Source organism: Poecile atricapillus, chromosome 1 (genome assembly GCF_030490865.1).
Source record: "Poecile atricapillus isolate bPoeAtr1 chromosome 1, bPoeAtr1.hap1, whole genome shotgun sequence".
Classification (NCBI taxonomy): domain Eukaryota; kingdom Metazoa; phylum Chordata; class Aves; order Passeriformes; family Paridae; genus Poecile; species Poecile atricapillus.
The window spans coordinates 81,629,378-81,649,199 of NC_081249.1; the positions used below are offsets into that span (position 1 = coordinate 81,629,378).

Below are 19,822 nucleotides of genomic sequence, written 5' to 3' on the forward strand. Positions count from 1 at the left end.
TGGCATATTAAAAGAGCAGGAAAGTTCTTCATATTCAACTATAGTTTTGAGACAAATTTTTCTTCCTCTTCATGATTAAAAATTAATTAAAAACCCATAGACCACTTAAAATGGATAACCCAGGGCAAGCTAGACAAATAGTACCTTCACACAACAGCATACATGGCAAAAACAGCGCTGGAACACTGTACACTGGAACACCTCAAAGGCAATCTCCTGATTTCCCTCCACAGAGTTCAATTCTCAACCTCTCTCTCTCTCTCCAATCAAGCTTTAGTTTTCACTGCGTTTAATCAGAAGAATTATTTATTTTTGACTTACTTCCAGATAACACAGATAAGGTGTGCCAGCCTTTGGCAATTAAATTACCTTTGAACTGTTACCCATTGTGACCTGCCAGAAGGATTTTCCAGATCCCAGTACTATTTTAAAATACTTCTGACACATATGCCCCAAACCAAAATCTTAAGCCAAAGGACTATAAAACAGTTCTATTCTTGTGGATACGTTTTATCCGTTTGCTTATTCTTTACAAGAAGTTATAAAAGACAAGCTCCGTACTACTTCCAAAATAGATTCCACTAATGAGAAAGGTATAACTAGGTATGCCAATAATTTGAGTTGCTAATTGATGGTTCAGAACACTCATAGGATACTTTTTTAAATTTATTTTCTTTGAAACACATTTCTTTTGAAAAAGCTAAAAATTATTTTATAATTCAGATTATTTTCTTAGGACAGAGAGAAGAGACCTCACTTTAGATGAACAGGCACTCAGACCTGCCTGCAACCAGCTCCTTCCTCTTAATTTTGCAAATACCTTTCAAATAAAAGTAGGTAAATAAGAGAAATTAACACTGAAACCTACTGGCACCTTGCATTTTACATGACATTCAGAAATTAGATTTGGGTAAATTAAATTTACACTTTTTTGCAACATATTAAATTCTAAAAATACACGTTTTCTGTGTGCCAGCAATCCTTAATCGGGACAGGAAAAACCCAGAGGATATGATCCAAGAGACTAACAATCCTAGAACCCCTTTATAGAGAAAAGAGATTACCATTTAATGAATACTTAGTTCCATGTCATCTTCTCATTACACAACTAAATATGATGACAGGTGTCGTAATATCTGTTTTTCATTGCTCCATTGACAAGTAGAATTAAAAAGTTCCTCCTCATGAAAAAAGTAATTACAGTTACTGTTAATAATACAAAAGGTGTGTGTCCATATGACTATAATTCCACAGGCGAGTTTCCAGGAGCCTACACTGCACTCTGCTATGGCATAGTGGACTGAGAAGGAAGAGGGCAAGGAAAACCTGAGCTGGCAATAATGTCAATTATGTACTCTCCTTTCCAAGGTTCTTTCAGTACATCTGTAGAACAAAAAGTAGTGCTGCACGAAGGAGTGTTTCATATTGCTGTTCCCACTGTTATGTATTCACTTATAAAAATATAAAAAAACCCCACATTTTAAAGATCCTTACTGATCCCCTTGCTCAATGTTTAGCTAAATCTGGTACCACAAATGCATCATTGGTATTAACTATGAACACAAATCCACAGAAATTACTTTTAACAGATATCTGGGCTAAATTCACAAAACTTTGCACTTCAAGTTACTAAATTTTCAGAAAACACACAGAATGGTGAAATCTCTTAAAAATAGATTTAAACAAAAACAAAGACTTGTCTTCTTCCAACACAATCCACTTTCAAGCATGGTGTATCATGCATGCCATAACAATGCATACAGTTCCATGTATTACACTGCAAGACAGTAAACCATTTTAGGCTAGAAAAACTTACATTTTTATGCTAACAGCCACAGAGATCATGACTGGCTGGTATCAGTTGTGGCTCTCTGGGAATCATAACTCTACCATTAGATCTGTTGGCTGTGTCAGCATATGTATTTCAAGCATTTTTTCCATTTAAGGCTTCAAGCCTCTCAGTTTATCCCCCTGCTGCTTCTCTATGTGGATTCATTTCCCTCATCTACAGGGGACTGAGAACATCAGTCCTGTGAGCTCATTGTCCTAACCAGATCTCTCCTTCTTGTTCAGGATCTCCACAGGATATACACATCCTATGTGACACACTCATTCTGGTACATCACTAGTGCAATGTGAATAAAATTGGTCATTTCCAGTAAAATTTTGGAAGTTCTCTCTCTCTCTCTGTGTAGTCACTGAACTGATCTTAGCTTGTGCCAAATGTATCCCATCCTGCTGCCAGGCACTCAGCAACTCCTCACAGCCCATTGCTGCCAACCCTTACTCCCTTTCTTACAGCTCTCCCTTGGGGGCTCCAGGAAATGCAGAACCAGAAAGCATAGTCAGTTCTGAAGCAGGAGACTCCTTGTATTCCTCTTCTCACTCATTTCAGCAAGCAGGCTGTTCCTGCTCTTGTTTCCTCAACCGCAGCACTGCTGCTCCAGAACCCACAGCCACAGAGACAGCAGACCTGTCTGGAAGAGACTGGACCTGTGAAGAATTGATGGCAGCAGATCTGAGCCCCTTGCATGAAGACCAGAAGCAGAAGAAAGAGCTGGAAATGCTCTCTAGGTGGTGCCAGGTCTGGGCTCCCCAAATGCACAGCTCTCAGCTGTGCCAACCACCAGCTCTCAGCCTTGTGTCATTAATGAAATGCATATTAAGATTTATGGACAGAAGCACAGCCATGGGATTTGGTGAAATCACACAATTTTTGGATTATTTGGGAACCAGTTAGAACTGCTAACAGAAATGAATAAGACTCTACCTCATGCTCCACCCCCACAGCAAAATAACTGACAGGAATAACTAATTAACATAAACAACATATTGAATCCTGAGAATGAATTACGCTTCTGGGTTTGATTCCCTCCCACGAGTGCTACTACACTTAAACCCACCCAAGAGAACTGAGCAAGAGAACTGCTGAGAAGATTCTTCAGGAACCGCTAGGATTCATATTCCACAGTTAAATAATATTTGGCACTATGCACCCAATTTTGATAATTTGTTTTGGCAGAATAATTATCTAAACACTCAAGAGTGATTTTACAAACCAATTGCAAAAGTAGAAAGACAAAACCTATACAACCTCATTTTTCAATTTCTTAGAAGATAATAAATGAGAAACATAAAAATCCTATATGCATAAAGGCTTCATTAGGCTAAATAAATGAGAAACTGTTGAAAGGAGAAATAAAAGAGACTGTGCCAGTGGACAGTATTATAACTTATAAATCCCCTTGAAGACAAATGGATCAAATGGGTAGCTTTTCATGCATCCTGTTCTGTCTGTCGAAGAAATGTTTGCATATTAATTTGTTCAGTGGTACAGACAGAATAATGTCTTTTTTTATTAATTTAAAACAAACAGGTATGACTTTTACCTTCTAACAGTGAACAGTTTTACCCTCTCTCAAATTTTAAATGGTGTTACATTTTTAAATTCTGATGTGAATGTTGAACAACACTTTTGCTCGTTTGGACTGCTGCATTCATATTTTGAAATTTCCACTTAAAAAGGTTCTCTGTTTTGATTTTCACTGCCAAATTCACACTCATCAACTAGAGTACAGTCAACTCCAGTTCATATTCAACTTTTTTTCTGTCTCCCTATCTACTATCTACTTATGCATTCTGTAAATATCTAGCAATTTCTTGGAAGAGCAAAAAAAAATTTTAGTACGACTTGATCATTGTATGTTTCTTCTGGAAAAATTAGTTTCATTTGAATAATGGAATTTCTCATTTTCAGATTAAATAAATTAATTTAATTAAAATTTAATGAAAATATCTCCCTTGAGCAAAACCATTTTCTGCTGCATAAATAATAAAAATACAAGAGGGAAGAAAGGTATTTTCTTGTTTCTCCCACTGCCTTCTTACACAAAAAAGCCAATTCTGGACCATTAATACATGTTTTATCTATAAATTATCTAGCTTAGCCTTAACTGCATTTCCACTGAGGCCCCAGGAATACCTCAGAAAAAGTACTCCATACACCATCAAGAAGTTTGCTTTCTCGCACTTCCTTTCTTGCTAACCATTGTTACATCTTCTCAGCGCTTATGCTGCTGCTTCTCCTCTGGTTCTCTCTAGCCTTTGAGGTGGATTAACTGATAAATGATCAGAAGGAATATCTGAAGGAAAAAGTAAAATTTTTTCTCCTTTATCAGTGAGCTAAACTGGCTCAACCAAACATGTATCAGATTCAGAAATTACTAATGTCATTCACAACAGACATCATTATATCTGTAGTTGTCCAATACTCTGTAGAGTATTTTGAATTGCAAACAGTATAATTAGTTATTCCTTAAAAAAAAGCATCATTTTATTTTTCCATAATTCACACCCTTCACTGGGAAACTACATAAACCTTTTGAGCAACCTGGTCATTAGAACAGAAAGTTAAGTACCCTTCAATGAAAAAAAAACCTGTAACCAGGGAATTTGGAAGGGATGCACATACTCAGTAACTAACACTTGTGGAAATGGCATTACATTCTTCTGTAGAAAATTGCAGTAAAAAAAAAAAAAATTCATAGAGGACCCATGTATTCAGAAAAGCTAAAGCTACAGACAATGACAGGCCATGATATCTCAGGTAAATCTTCAGACACTGACGAAGAGACAAATTATTTTGTCACAAAAAAGAGATTAAAGCAACCTCATCAGCATAAGGAACATTTTACAGCACAGTTGTGATTCCAGGGTCAGCATAAATCAAGATTCCAGACTGAATGCTGTGCCTCTGATAAGAACTTTCCACAAACTTATTAGGAATTTGATCAAAATAATATTACCATGAAAAAACACTGAGGTTTCTAACACTGAAAAACCACATACACACTGTAGCACCCAGCTGTGGCAATGCCCAGATCATTCCTCATTCCCAATGTCACGACTGACTGTAGTATTTTAGTTTTTAAATGAAATTCAACCTAAGTATAAATGGCACTAACTCAGATTGGAGATATTTAATCATCAGCGTTCAAAACCATGTTTATAAAACCATACAAAGAAGGAAAAAAATGTTCACCACAAACAGAAGCATGTATGAACAACATAATATTCAAATACATTTATCCTCTTTGGAATAATTAATGTATTAATACTTTGTATATCACATGAAGTTACTATTTCTTGAAAGGAACAAAAGATGAAGTAACCTTTCCACAGCTAGTAACAAATATTGACCTCCCGCGAATTTCTTGAGATTTGACAATCTTTAATAGAGAAAATTCAGTCCAAAAACTGGATCCCAGCCCTTGGCAAAGCAGCTGAAAGGCTCTCTTGAGCCACTTCTATCCTACAGCTAAGAAATGATTGAAGCAAAGAGAAGAATAGAGTGTTCTTTGAAAAATATTTCATTTCTGACTGGGCAGTATTTAAGCTCCTGAATACTGGAATGTAGGTATGCAAGTTATATATAGGCCAGCTCTCTTCATTTACCTGAAGACAGTATCACTTCCAGGAATTTATAAAGCACTATGTTAATAAAGCATTATATTACACATAAATAAGAAACAAAAGAAAACCAGATATATTTAGCCTTACTTCTCCATGTCTTAAAGGTGTGATAACTCCTCTTGCAACCGCCATTCGGAACAATGTTTCTGTGGCCTGCATCAACAAACACACAGAAAAATTCATTATTCAAAACAGACAACACAGCTTATGACAACTTGTTCCAACTTTTGTAACTTTTTTTTTATATTATCTGCTACCTTCTAGCACCTATTTTACAACTGAATTGCTCCAGTAACTCGTTTAGAACAACTTTAGCAGAGTTTAGGCCAGTGTTTATTGCAAGGTGAGATGTACTGAGGATTTTGGTCAGCCTAAGTAACCACTTAAGCAGTACATGATCCCTCAGGTAACAACACAGCTGTTCCAGAAGACTCATTGAGCAGGTTAGAGATGCTCAGCCCCAGACAATTGTCCTCCAGAAGAGGTGAGGTAAAAGCGGGGTACCATGGAAAAAACAGCTAAATGGTATTTCACAACTGATGAAACTTACTTTTAAAATTGCTGTTTAATAATACACACTTAAATATACAAATGAATATGAAAAAACAGTATGATGCAGCACTTTTCCTAAAAGCTCCTGAGCCCCTCTTAACTCTCAGTAATGGTGGGATTACAAAACACAATAGTGTCATGTGCAAATGGCAGGGAACACAAATCTGGGGAAATCTTTAATTAAGTTGAATACCTTTCTGTGTTAGTTGCCCCATCCTTTCTTTAATCCAGTGAAACAAATGGCACATACTTCTGATACAGATATAGGCTACTGGCTTAATACAGACTGTAATATGTTCTGCACCACCTATTTTTCTACAAGATGGTTGGAAAAAGGCATGAAAAAATTGGCAAGTTACATAAATTCACAGATTGGCACATCAGCATACACATGAACAGTTTTGTTTTAAAAACTCATTTCCATAGCAAACGGTGATGGTGGTTTCAATTTCAACTGTAAAAAAACATGGTTTTAATATCTGGTTCTAATTAAAAACATACCCTGACATTTAAGGATCTATGTTAAGGAGCAGTTAGCAAGCTGTGTGAAAAAAAAAACTAAAAAAAAACCAAAAAAACAAAAAAACAACAAAACAACCACATTTAGAAAGATTATAAATAAAAGCAGTTTGCAGTAGCTGATCATCTGTCTAAACAGTGATTTTTAAAAAAAAGCATCTCAGTGCTTCTATGATTGCATGACTTGCTGGGTTCCCACTACCACTACCTTAAGACAGCTAAATCTCAATAAATGTGACATCAAAGACATCTCCTGAGATTAATTCCTCAGCCTTCCCTAGAGACAGATTAAGTGGGGTTTATTCTATCCTAAATACTTTTCTGCAGAAAATAACTTAATAAAAGATGTTTTAATTACCTTATGTTCTCCCCACACACCTGTAAATGAATGTGCGCACTCCAGAACATTGGGCTGCAAAATCTATTACTTAATTTACACCCACAAGGATGCAGGGCAGTGCTCCACTGTGATTTCCCTTTTGAACCTTTCTTCTCTGAGAGATGAAGTGAACCTCATAAAACCTTTTGTATTTCACAAAATTGGCTTCTTTCACCAACATTTTTAGGGATGTTTCAACCAAATTGAGCATTCTGTCAATATAGCTAAGCTGCTTTTGCTTCTTTTGAAAACCACTGGTGTGTGTGACTTTCTTTTCACATCTACTAGTAAGAGATTTCTCTTAGTACACTTGCACTCACCTCATTAATGCTAGATGTCACAACCATTCAGAAACAAGGAAAAATCACAGCAACAGCAAACACAACATCACAGATGCCTCCCAGTGGACCACCCTTCACTAAGAAGATTAGCACTAAAAACACAGCTTCCTACACAAACTGCATGGTGGGGATGAGGCCACCTATAGCCAGTGACTGACAATGACAAGGCTGGAGAAAGGGCTGTTGGGGATTTTGGCGTGCAAAATCCAAGAGGAAGCTTAAAGAAGTTCAGAACAGTGGCCAGACCAAGCCTACTGTTGGTGCAAGCCTTAAGGTGAAGGAGGTGGACACTGGCAGAAACAGTTCAGGTCTGCATTCTTTTAACAAAGCAAACTAGGTGTGAACATGCAGAAATCAGTGTAAGGCAATGTCTTACAAGAAAGAAGAGCATGATATAACCATTCAGAGTTTTTTAACACCTTCACAGGGCTATAACATCACACACACTAATGATAAAAGTAATCAGCTAGCAAACTTTTGCCAGTCTTAAAATGTAAATTTATCTGTAACACTTCTGGTTTTTTCTAAGCTTTCACACTGTCTTCAATTTCTATCTTTTTCCCTTCTGCCCTGCAAATGCAGAAACAATCAGAATTGTACTGGAGCTTATCCAAGGATGTACAGCAGCCCTGGGAAAAGCTCTGGAGCACAAGTCTTATGATGAGCAGCTGAAAGAGCTGAGGGTGTTTAGCCTGGGGAAAAGGCAGCTCAGAGGGGACCTTATCCCTCTCTGCAGCTGCCTGAAAGGAGGTTTTAACCAGGTGAGGGTCAGTCTCTTCTCCCAGGTAACAAACATCAGGACAATAGAAGTGGCTTCCAGTTGCACTGGGGGAGGGGTTTAGATTGGTTATTAGGTAAAGTTTCTTCCTGAAAAGGGTTGTAAAGCACTTGGACACAGGCTGCCCTAGGAAGACTTTGAGTCACCATCCCTGGAGGTATTTAAAAATGTGTTGATGTGGCAGTTGAGACATGGTTTAGTGGTGGACTTGAGAGTGCTGGGTTAATGGATAGACTCTATGACCTTAAAGGCATTTTTCAAACTAAACAATTCTATGATTCTGTCTGGTCCTGCTCAGGTTCCCTTGAACCAGCTTGTCTAGGCTCATTTTCAGCATCTCAAAGACTGGAGGTCTCACAACCTATGTGATTAACCTGTTTCAGCATTTCACAACAATGTTTTAAGTGACAAGCCCACAAAAAAAATGTAATTTACGGATGACCTGTAAATTCCTTCTGCTTTCCAAAGAAACACAGCCCAGTTCCTCAAATTCTCTCTAAGTAGTGGAAATGCTTTGTGCCAGTCAAGTGGAAGGCTATCCTTCAGTTTCTAGCTGTGACAAGCCAAGACACAAGGAAACCCAAAAACACAGAACATCCTGCCAGCATTCAAGCTGCACATGTTGGATATGGAAGAATAAGCATAAGGGTGGAGAAGGTCAAAATATACATGGACTGCATTTTTTTTTTTTTAATGTTAGAGACAAACTCCATCATAATTAATGCTCCATAAAGAATAGAAGAAAAAAAAGGCTGCATGAAGAACCACAACAGCAATATAAAAACAGCAATATTCTTGCACACCTCATATACTTTCTAAAATTCTATTTATGATAATATCTTGCTGAGAGCAAAAGGATCCCTACAGGACATCAAATCTACTTTGACTAAAAATCCAGTGAATTGAACACATCTTGCCTGACATATTCTAGGTATGTAACTTCAAATCTATGGAAGTTACCAGTAAAATAACAGTCAATATTCATGCTGCAAAATATTTCCATATAACTTGCTTCAATACTAAGTCTATTAAAGACATTTAATTTCAAAGGATTTAATTTTAAATAATGTGCTAAAAGATACTAAGTATATTGAAATGGCAAGTTTATTTCATTGTATTAAATCTGCTAAAAATATGGAGAGTATTGCTCTGTCACAAATCAAACTAGGCATAACTGTCCTTTTAAGAAATTCAAGAAATAATAACACTATCCTCAAAGAAACTGCTGACTAGGAATTTAGTTAATTTTTAACTGTTTTTCACTAAATATTACAATATAAGCAGATTTTTAGAAAGCTGTAAAAACTTGAGATTTATTTGCATTCAATTCACTCTGAAGAAGCCTACTCAGCCATGGGAGTCAGAGGTTCGTAAGAAAGCAAATTGTCAACACATGGTTTTAGTGATCTCAGTGTGAAATAAATGTGTTGCCAAGATGATTGTTACTGAATCCTAAAATTGTTGCTCATTATAAAGAATGTGTAGTGTGTTACATTATACGTGAGGTGAAATGGCAGCCTAACGTATGCTACCACTCTGTAACGCCGTGCAAGCTGTAAAGTCATCTCCAGACAAAGGTGACCATCTGCTCCCACTCCAACAAAGCAATTGATTCTGATCAAATACTTTGCAAGTGGGTTAAAAAACAAAAAAAGCAAGAGAAACCACTGGTTTCTTGTATGAACCAGAACTAAAGTGGAGGATAATTGTGCATTATTGATGGAAATGGTAGGAAAAACAGAAAGAGAAACATTGCATTAGATTCCAGATGTCTTGAATTTTCTAGGTATTCACAAAAGTAAAATGGTCTCACATAATACTTCATCAGAATAGTTACTGTTTTAGCAAAGTTAAAACTTCAAATGCGAGACTGAAGAGATTGATCACACAAATTAATGAATTTAGAAATGCATACTTTTTAATCACCTGACAATTTTTGGCACCTACTTCTATAGGTGCATTAAAAAACCCAAAACCAAGCAGGAAAAAAAAATCAATTGAATTAAAATTAAAATGGTGCAAATCGTTTATAAGAATAAAAAAAGGTGGAATACCACAAAAGACATTTTTCCACTCCTGTTAGGTTTGCTGATCTTGGATACAATAGCTAGTTGACAGCTCTGGCCTGTAAAATTTGTGCTTCTTTGTGAAAAGCAAATTACATGAAAAAGGGTTTTGACAGTCTATCCGAAATCATTAATAACAATCCTTCAACTTGATTATATATGAACTATTGTTATAGCACTTATTAGCTAACCATCACCCAACTTTTGAAAACAAAAAAGAGTACTAGGAAAAAAAAAAATATGTGCTGAGATTCAGAAGCAATAATAACTAGAAAAACCAGAAGTTTCTGAATATTTTTCCTGAACTCTGTCCACAAAAACTCAAATGTAAAGCAACTGTCTGCATTTAAACCTCACTCAAGATGACAGATTTAACTGGGAAGCTTAATTATTGTTACAACTTTTGATGAAATTACAATACCAAAATAAAACACGTTGCCATTCTATATACTTTATAGATTTTAAATATTTTTAAAATGTTAAAATACAACACTGAAGCTGAACTGAAGCTTTCAAAAGAACAGATACGCAAATTTCTATTCTCTGAAAAATCATAAAAAGTTCAATTAATTCCATTGTACAGATGTGAATTCCATATACCTCCACCTTTTACTTTGTTGAATAACTCTGAATGTCTCTGTCTTCATTACTGAACTATTGGAACCTTATTTGTACAATGAGTAGATCAGCCTGTATTTGACATCTGTGAGACACAAGCTCTTTTTAGTCACCCATTAATAGATCAGGTAATTTCTTACCTTTGCCTTCAATAAAAGTAACTTAACTGTGAACTCTCTAAAGTCTGAACAATTTAAACCCCAAGATGTTTCTGTAGAATTCATTCCCAAGCTGTTATAAATAAGTGAAGCCAAACTCTTCTGCCACACAAGTTAAAGATAAAGCATATTTTACAGAGTTTATGAAAGCCTTGTATCCATTTTCCAACACATCTCTAATTTTCTTCCAGGTTTAGCTTTCCAAATGTGTTACACCCAACACTCACCTTTGCAGCCCACAATACTTGATCTCCCTCCCCTCTGGTTACTTACCCAACATTTGTGCAAACAAAGCACATATCTGGCCATGTATGTTATAAGGAAAAGTACTATATGGAAATGTTCTTCTTTCTTAAATAATAAACATGTTGATTCCCTAATTAGACGTTTGGAGATGTGCAAAACACATCACTAATACAGCATAAAAAAATCAATATTAAAACTAACAAAACTAACAGTATAGTAACTTTTTTTTGAGTTGTCTTGCTCACTCCTGAGAGCATTTGCAGATTTGTCACGTAAACATAGGTTCAAATTTACACAAAATTACAAAGTTCAGTGTAACTTCTATTGCATTTACAAATTCCATTTGCTCATTGACCTAAATGTGCACTTTCAGTGGTAATAGACTACCTTATGGACTAATTTACCTTTATCCTCTACCTAACTAAATTACCCTGATGTTTCTCCCTGCTGCAGTCCTGCTCAGGAACCTCTCAGCCTCTCCACAAAGAGCTTTAAAATTACAGAATGCAATGCTCAACACATAAACCAAGCATGGTAATAGCCACACATTATATGATACTAAGAGCATGAAATAAAAGCATTTATATGTATTTATCTTAATCTGAACCCAGTAGTCTGCAGTTGTGGTATTTGTAACATTTGCCAAGATCATGATAATTGCTTTTCTTCTCCTGACTTCTCCTCTACCTGTTTTTCTCCCTTTCCTTCCTCCCAACCCCCTCACAAAAAAATGTTTGGTATTTACATTGGGATTCCTGGTCCCAGCCTGTAACTGGCTTTTACCTTTTTCTCGTTTTGTCTGCACAAAGGATTGAAGGGCTCAACATTGCAATTAACTAAGTTTCAGGAAGCCAGGGGAAAAAAAAAAAATAAACCCAGCAGTATAATACTCATGAACTGAATTATCCACAAACCAGGCCAGCAGCCAGCATGGGAAACTGGAGAAATAGGACATTTAATCTCCTTTGCCTTGACAGAAATGCTAAAGAAAGAAGGTCCAAACAAGCCTGTCCCACCATCATCATGGGGCAGAGATTCTTCATTTGAGAAATGATCCACTGAAGCCAACTAAAACCTTCCTTCTTTCCAATCACACAGCAGAAGGACAGCAAACAGCTGCAAGCCAGCCTGCAGAAAGCAGTGATAACTGTCAAACCTGGTTTTGATTAGTAATGCTGCCAGAAAGACCAGACTGGCCAGACCAGGAATATACAAGCACATTTGTTTGTATAGTTAGTGACCCTCCCAGGATTTAGGGCCAGTGCAATCTTCAGATTCCCAGCTCCAAAATGGTGAGAAGGAGCACTATCAGGCTCCATCTCCCTCTATCCCATTTGAAACTGATCCATGGAGAACTTTGCTGCTGCCTGGCCAAAGGCTGCTGGAGAAACAACATGCAGAAACATCCAGTCTGACAAGGCTTCATGTAGTCACCAAGTTTTCAGGATAAAAGGGCAACACTGCAGTGAGTCCAGAGCTGTAATGAACTCCAGCACTATACGCAATCATTGAATGGCTTGGGTTGGACAAGACCTTTTAAGACCCTCTAGTCCAACTGCCCTGCCATGGGCAGAGGCCTTTTCCACTGGACCAGGTTGCTCAAAGCCACATTTAACATGGCCTTGAAGACTTCCATGGGATAAGGCAGCCACATCTCAGGACAAACTGTTCCAGTGCCTCACCACCCTCACAGGAAAGAATTTTTTTCTTGCATAAAATCTAAACCTGCCCCTTTCAGTTTAAAACCATTGACCCCAGTCCTGTCACCACACCTGTAAAATGTTTGGACCCATCTTTAAGTTCACTTCAAGTACTGAAAGGTTGCAGTGAGGTCTCCCTGAAATCTTCTCCAGGCTGAACAACCACAACTCTCCCAGTCTGTCTTCATAAGGGAGTGCTCCAGCCCTCTCATCAACTCTGTAGAAATGCTCCAACAGGTCCATGTCCTTTTTATGTTGGGGACTCCATAGCTGGACACAGCACTCCAGGCAGGGTCTCATGAGAGCTGAGTAGAGGGGCAGAATCCCCTCCCTCATCCTGCTGCCCACACTGCTTTGGATGCAGCCTAGGATGCGGCCAGGTTTCTGGGCCGTTAAGTTGATGTTCCCAAGTCATGCTGAGCTTCTCATCCACCAACAGCACCAAATTCCTTTCTCCAGGGCTGCTCTCAATCCATTCTCCGCTAAATCTGTATTTGTGCTTGGGATTGCCCCAACACAGGTGCAGCATCTTACACTTGGCCTGGTTGACAATCCTACACTTATTACCACATCTTTGCCTGTCCATCCATTCTGACTCCTTGCTGTGATTTAGTAGCCACTCACCCTCCTCATCTTAAGAGCACTGGTGAAAGAAAGCAAACAGTCAAGAAGACAGGGTGTGCAACACGGCAACAGGAACAACGATGTTTCTGTAGAATTAATTCCCAAGGTGTTATAAATAAGTGAAGCCAAACTCTTCTGCCACACAAGTTAAAGAAGACTGAGGTGAGTTTTCATGGTCCACCTGTAGTTCTTTGGTGAGTTACTGGGACAACAGAGAGCAAAATCGAAAGATCCTTGATCTCTCTTCTCCACTCTAACCCTTGAAAAATGGCAGAGATTTAAACACCAGCAAGGTATTCCAGCAGCCTTGGGTCTTGTAACAGACATTCACTGTGACCGGTAAATTAATGAGAGCTGCATATTTAGACAGCTTTCTTTCATATTATCCAAGCACATGTTCTGCAATTCCAGACTAATTTAAACAGTCATTTACAATTCCTTTATCTGCCTTCATTGACCAGAATTTCTCGTTAGCGTGAACTCTGAGTGGGTTCAATTCAGTACTTTAGTACATTCCCTACAAGTTTTACAAGATTTACATTTAATGTGTTTCACAACCAGGGCCCTTTTTCTTTAGGGGATTACCTCACCTTTTACATTTCCCACTGGTAGCAATTTTAAGTAGTAGCTCTCTGTATTTGCAAATGGAACAAAAATTTCTTTGTAGCAATTGGTTTGTTTCCATGTATTGTGATTTACTCACAGTGTTATGCGCTAAACTAATATGAATCTAATCCAAAAAAACAGTAATTTATCATGACCACGGTGCAAACAGTACCATAGATTACATCGACTTTGAATGAGACACTTAACTCACTTCCCAAACTCTGTGTTTAAACATGTATATGTCACACAATCTTTCAGAACTAATTAGAAACAGAACACACAGGTTAACACAACTTCATTTTTGGGGCAGCTTATAAAAATGCCTCCCTACTCTGCCTAGAAAAGTTCTGCTAATGGTAGACAACAGGTAATTTGCTTTTGAGGATGAATATATCTATTCTGGTGATGACCTAACAAAAAAATAGTGATTTTTTTTTTATCACATGCTCTTACCTATAAAAGCAATTAACTAAATCAGATGCTGATTGTGATTGAAAACACTTAATACAAATTAATCAGCAAGAAAATTTGGAAAGCCATATACTATATGCTAAAAAATCCATTGCTTAGAACAATATTTTGACAACTGGAGGAAGCACTGGTCAAATGCTTCCTGTTGTCAAGAAAGTTGTTCTTGCTTCAGCCATGAGTAACTAATAGAAACACTCACTTATGGGCTGCACAATACTCCAAGTTTGCAAGCGCAGCCATTTCAGACAAACTGAATGAGCAAGAATTCTTCTTCCCAAGCATTTTTTCTCAAAATTGACACAACAGTCCCTCCAGCATCTAAGAATCACCCTTCTCTGCCAAGCAGTGCAAGACCCATAGCAAAGCATGCATGCATGCTGTTTTCTCTTTTTGAGAAAAGCAGGAAACTTTTATCACAAGTCTAATCTCAGGAGGAAGCCACACTTCTCCTTCACATACACTATCAGAAGAGCCATGTCTACTTGCAACATTGAGGCTGTTGACAGAAGCCATGGTGCAGCTGTACTCCACAAGCCCTGCTGCAATATGCACAACATATTACAACAGTGAATAGCAGCAAAATCTGGCAAATCTGCTCAAACAAAGGTATGAGAACTCACCACCTCTAATTTTGTAGCTAAAGAGTTCTAAATGTACAAATCTGTAGGATTTACCCATGTCTAGCATAAGTCTAGAGCACTTCACTTCTGTTCCTCTGTCATGCCAGATGGATACACCCCCTTCTTGCTCTTGAATGTTTTCCACAAAGGGAAGGCCTCTGTGGAAAGGGAAGGCCTCGAAGGGAAGTAGCTGGCATGACCCTGCAATGGATGAATTACTACATCCAGCCCTGTCACATGACCAGAGGACAAACAGCAAATATCAAAGTAGAAGAAAGCACCTCTAGCAAGCTGAACTAGTAAAATGTCCTTAAATAACAAGGCATGAGCCAGACTCGGACTCAAGCCACCTGACATGAAGTTGGCTACAATCTCCATATCCTGAAACACATTAGACCCAGAGAGACTTCCAGTCAGAACTGCTTGACAACACTGCAGCCCCCAAAATTACTGCAGTGAATTCACTTCAGTGCTATCAAATATTCTTGCCTGGTGTACAATGATTTGGTAATTGCTGCCAACTAACTTTGCCATTCTAACAATAATGGTTTTGTATAGGGAAAAAAGTGTAATCTACTCTAACCCAAGAAATATCGGACTTGATTTCTACTTTCACGTGGGGGTTGTCTCAGGGGATATAAGATTTTCACCAAAATTCAGATGGTTGCTACAGACAGGTGTAAGCGAAGGAGATGAAGCCACATGGCAATCAATTCCAGGTCTGTAAAACCCCTCTCCCTCTCTAAAATTTGTGAGGCAAATCACAAGGAAACACAATGAGATTACTGGAAAAAACAAGTGTGCACAAGAGTGCACAAAGGAGGGCCAGATTCTAGCTTTTGTTTTCGTTATCTGGCACCAGTCAAGACAACCAAAGCACAGAGGGCTCTTCTGTAAATAGGTAGTGTGGTCTTCTTTCCCAAGAGTGATCCTCAATCAGGAGATCCTAAAAATCTGCTCCCGATGGTACAACCATGGCAATTCCTTATCCAAGAGAGGAATAATACTTTTCACTTACCTCCTGAAAGAATATAAAGAATACTGACTTAGTTATTTCCATACATTGCCTTGAGAACATACAGAACAATTACTATTCCGATATGGTAAAAAATGTAACCGAAGAAATTTGGAAGTAGTCAAGGACAAATGCCTCAGCTTTCTAAAAATTAATCACACCCAGTTATTGAATACTTTTTGAACACAATCCAAATAAATAATTTTATTATTCTACTTCTCATGCAAAAAATGGCTACCATATTTGCCACTTAAGAGTTGACTCATGAGAATAAATTTTAAAAGACTGTGAAATATTTACAGACTGCAGGTGAGGAGCATCAGAGAAAAGCCAATGTAAGAACTGATAACCTGTATTTTACAGAAGTTTTGAACACACCAATAGTTGTAGTTATAGTTATGAAACTGAGTAGCTGCTAATCTGCAAGACATCTATAATCTTTTATTGGGAATGAGCAATGTTCCCAAGGAAAAGACAGTGACTACACAGTTAAAGGCCACTGACTCATATCACAGGCACTACCAGTACATCTACTGCTAGATTTACCAAATCAGAAATTGTAGCATGGCCCTAAGCTAGTCCAAGTGATGTAGAGCTGTATCACAATGTTGGGAAGGTAATGAGGAGATGGCTTAAAGTTCAATTCAAATATTGAATTGAGTAAGTCTTGCTTGCTTCCAGCCTCAGGGACACACAAACAGAATCTCTTCACCAGACCAACTTATTCACTCTACTTTTACCTACTCTCTCTATGCAAAACATGTAATGAACTAAAAAAAAAAACTACAGAGAGTTTAAGATTTACAGCAAACATTTTAACCAAGTACAAAATAACAAGAAAGAGGATCTTTGACGGGGAACAAAATGTACAGTTATTCCTGGCAAGGTTTAATGGTACCAAATATGTGTAGTGGGTCTGTTCCATAAACTGCACTGGATTGCACAGATAGGTTCATTTAACCACCCTGCACATTAGCACAGCCAAATAATAGCTCATACTTCTTAAGGAAAAAGTACATAAATTACAACAAGTACACCATTACAGAACAAGGAATTGTCTAAAGAATGTAGCAACACTGAAAACAATTTAGAAACCACAGCAGACAATCAAGTGAGCCTCAAACACACTGTGCTCCCCATCAAATGAGAAAATTAATCATGATAAGTGCAAAAATATCAAACAAGAACATAAATCGGAAGCTTTCAGTTGGGCTCACTCTTCAAAAAGCTTTCAAAACATGGCTGAAAAAAGGATGCCTCTGTTTTGCGAGTATTTAAGAGTAGCTTAAGAGTAGCACCACATAGGTTAAAGTACCATGTATGAGGTCAGGTCTTCACTATAAGTTTTTCCTCTCATCTGTCAGATGTTTAAAGTCTCACCTCTTCACTGACAGAATGTATGGGAAAAAAACCCTGGTGCTAAAACTGACAGGTTTCATTGCCACTTAAAGGACATGCATAATCAAAACACCAGAAAAACTGTCAGCATGAACTGTCAACAATAAAATGCTCCTCCAAGACAGCTCTGTTCCAAGCTTCATGCTCACACAAGTATCTATACAGGAACACTTTCTGGTAGCAGCCAACTCCTTCACAAAGTAGAAAGAAAGAAGTATGAATTACCATTTTACAAAAGCCTTCAAATAAAACAGCTTCACCTAAAGCAGTGAGGTGTGGATTTGTTGTTTCAAATACACGTCATACCGAAGCAATTAGCCAACATTCATCTTCCGTAAGTCTGGATTTAAATACCCAGCAGCTGTTCAAAAATAAGTCACCAACTAAAAGTGTCCAAAAAAGGCTAATGTGAAAGGTTTGTCATCAAGCTGGAAGAGGGTTATCATCAAACTAGCCAGTAAATCATAATGACTAATACAGGCTACAAGTAAATCCTACTCCAAATATTGATCCACAGTATTCATAACTAATAGACTCTCTGTGGCAGGAGACAATAATTTAAAATCAAACAAATAATGGCACCTCCTTTTCCAGGAGGGAAGTGTATGTGTGTGTGCGTGCGTGTGTGTGTGTAGAAAGGGCTGACAGGTCTTTCTCAATCCTTTCCTATGCACCAAGGTCTTACTTCCAGAATATGCTACAGATACAGTTGCAGAGCAATGCATGGTCATAAACTGCCAGACCCCATTATAGGTTCCAAAATGCAAGTGCCACAGAAACATGGAGAAGTGACTCAGGATTAGACTTCAGAAATTGCTGGAGTCTCTGTGGCTGGCACCCACAGAGCCAGAAATACAGAATGAATGGATCCCTCAGTGGTTTATAGTAATTAGGCACATTTCTGAAACTGGTGCTGCAACTACTTCGTCCGCACTAATTGAGCACAATGCAAAGCAGTGCTCTGAAATGCCAAATGGCACATTTAACAACCTTATAAAGGAGCCAGGAATACAGATTCCTTCTTTTTTTTTTCTTAATAAAGAAAAAAAAAGCACTGGCCTAACTTGTCACTGCACAATACAGAGAGCTGGAAAGTGTCCAAAATTGCTCTGTAAGTGTTGTTTTATTAGCCTGAGACTGTTAATAAATATATTGTAAACGAACTTATACTTGCTTGGGTAAATATAAAGAAAGAATTGTGTCACTGTTCTTACAATGTTTGTAATTTACTCTAGTTCTTCACTTTTTTATCCTAGTTACACTGTTTCTACACTAGTTTACCTTAGCAACTGACATTTATTTGGAGCCATAAATTACCCTAATGCAGTTTAATGCTCTTTCATAAATTTTACTAACACAAGACTTACAGAACATAGACTTGTATTAATTAAACCCAAGCCTACACAAATCAAACATTTCCTTTTAACGGTTTTACTTACTGCTAATTCTGGAAAACATACAAAAGGACAAAGGCTTTCTCGTCCCTTTCATCAGGTGTGAATATACATTTACATAAATATACATATAAATATACATATAAAATGTGGGGGTTTGAATGTGTATCTTATTACTAGTGTGTCACAGCTGATAACTGACAATCTCTGAGAGGAAAAAGACTGTCTTCGAAGAACTTGGCATACTGAGCTACAAATTAGCTCCTTTCATTAAGCGAAACTTAATTAACTCTTAGCAATTTCCACTTTTGACTTTACTACTGCAAAACTTTCATTACTTGTCAGAAACAGCTTTAGGAATTTCATGTTAAATGTTAAAAGCCTTTCAAGATTAAAACATGAGTCCTGTAATAGAAGTTTAGGAAATTTTAAAAAAGGCTTGTTTCCTACAGGAACAAAAAGAGGTTTAAGGTACATATAGATAAGATATAAATATATTGATTGGATATAAATACTAAGGTAATTTTGGCTTTGTAATGCTTTTTATGCCCAAGTTTAGTTTTAACATAGAAAAAATAAAGTTACTGTTATGCAATATCTGCATATAAATATTCAATAAATATTCTGAATAATTATAGCAGTAGATTACACTACAGTACAGGAAGACACATGGCATATATATGATAATATGTGTAATATGCACTTAAGATGCTACTTAGCCACACTTGTCTCCTATTTACAAATATTTGAAAATGTGCCATATTTTGTACAGAAACCACATTGTACCAAATCATAAGCAGAACAATTTGAGGTGTGCACACCCTGCCCTGGGCTCCTGCCTCCCTCAGGCAAAGCCCCTGGGCTC

General features: G+C 37.5%; 1 protein-coding gene across 1 annotated transcript in view; it reads right to left on the reverse strand.

The window, feature by feature from the left end:
- The window catches only part of TMEM135 (transmembrane protein 135), a 160,763-nt gene that overhangs the window by 86,134 nt on the left and 54,807 nt on the right, over positions 1-19,822 (reverse strand). The window contains exon 5 of the mRNA XM_058854445.1: positions 5,560-5,625. Within this exon, the coding sequence (XP_058710428.1) occupies positions 5,560-5,625 (66 nt within the window). The remainder of the gene's footprint in view (positions 1-5,559; positions 5,626-19,822) is intronic.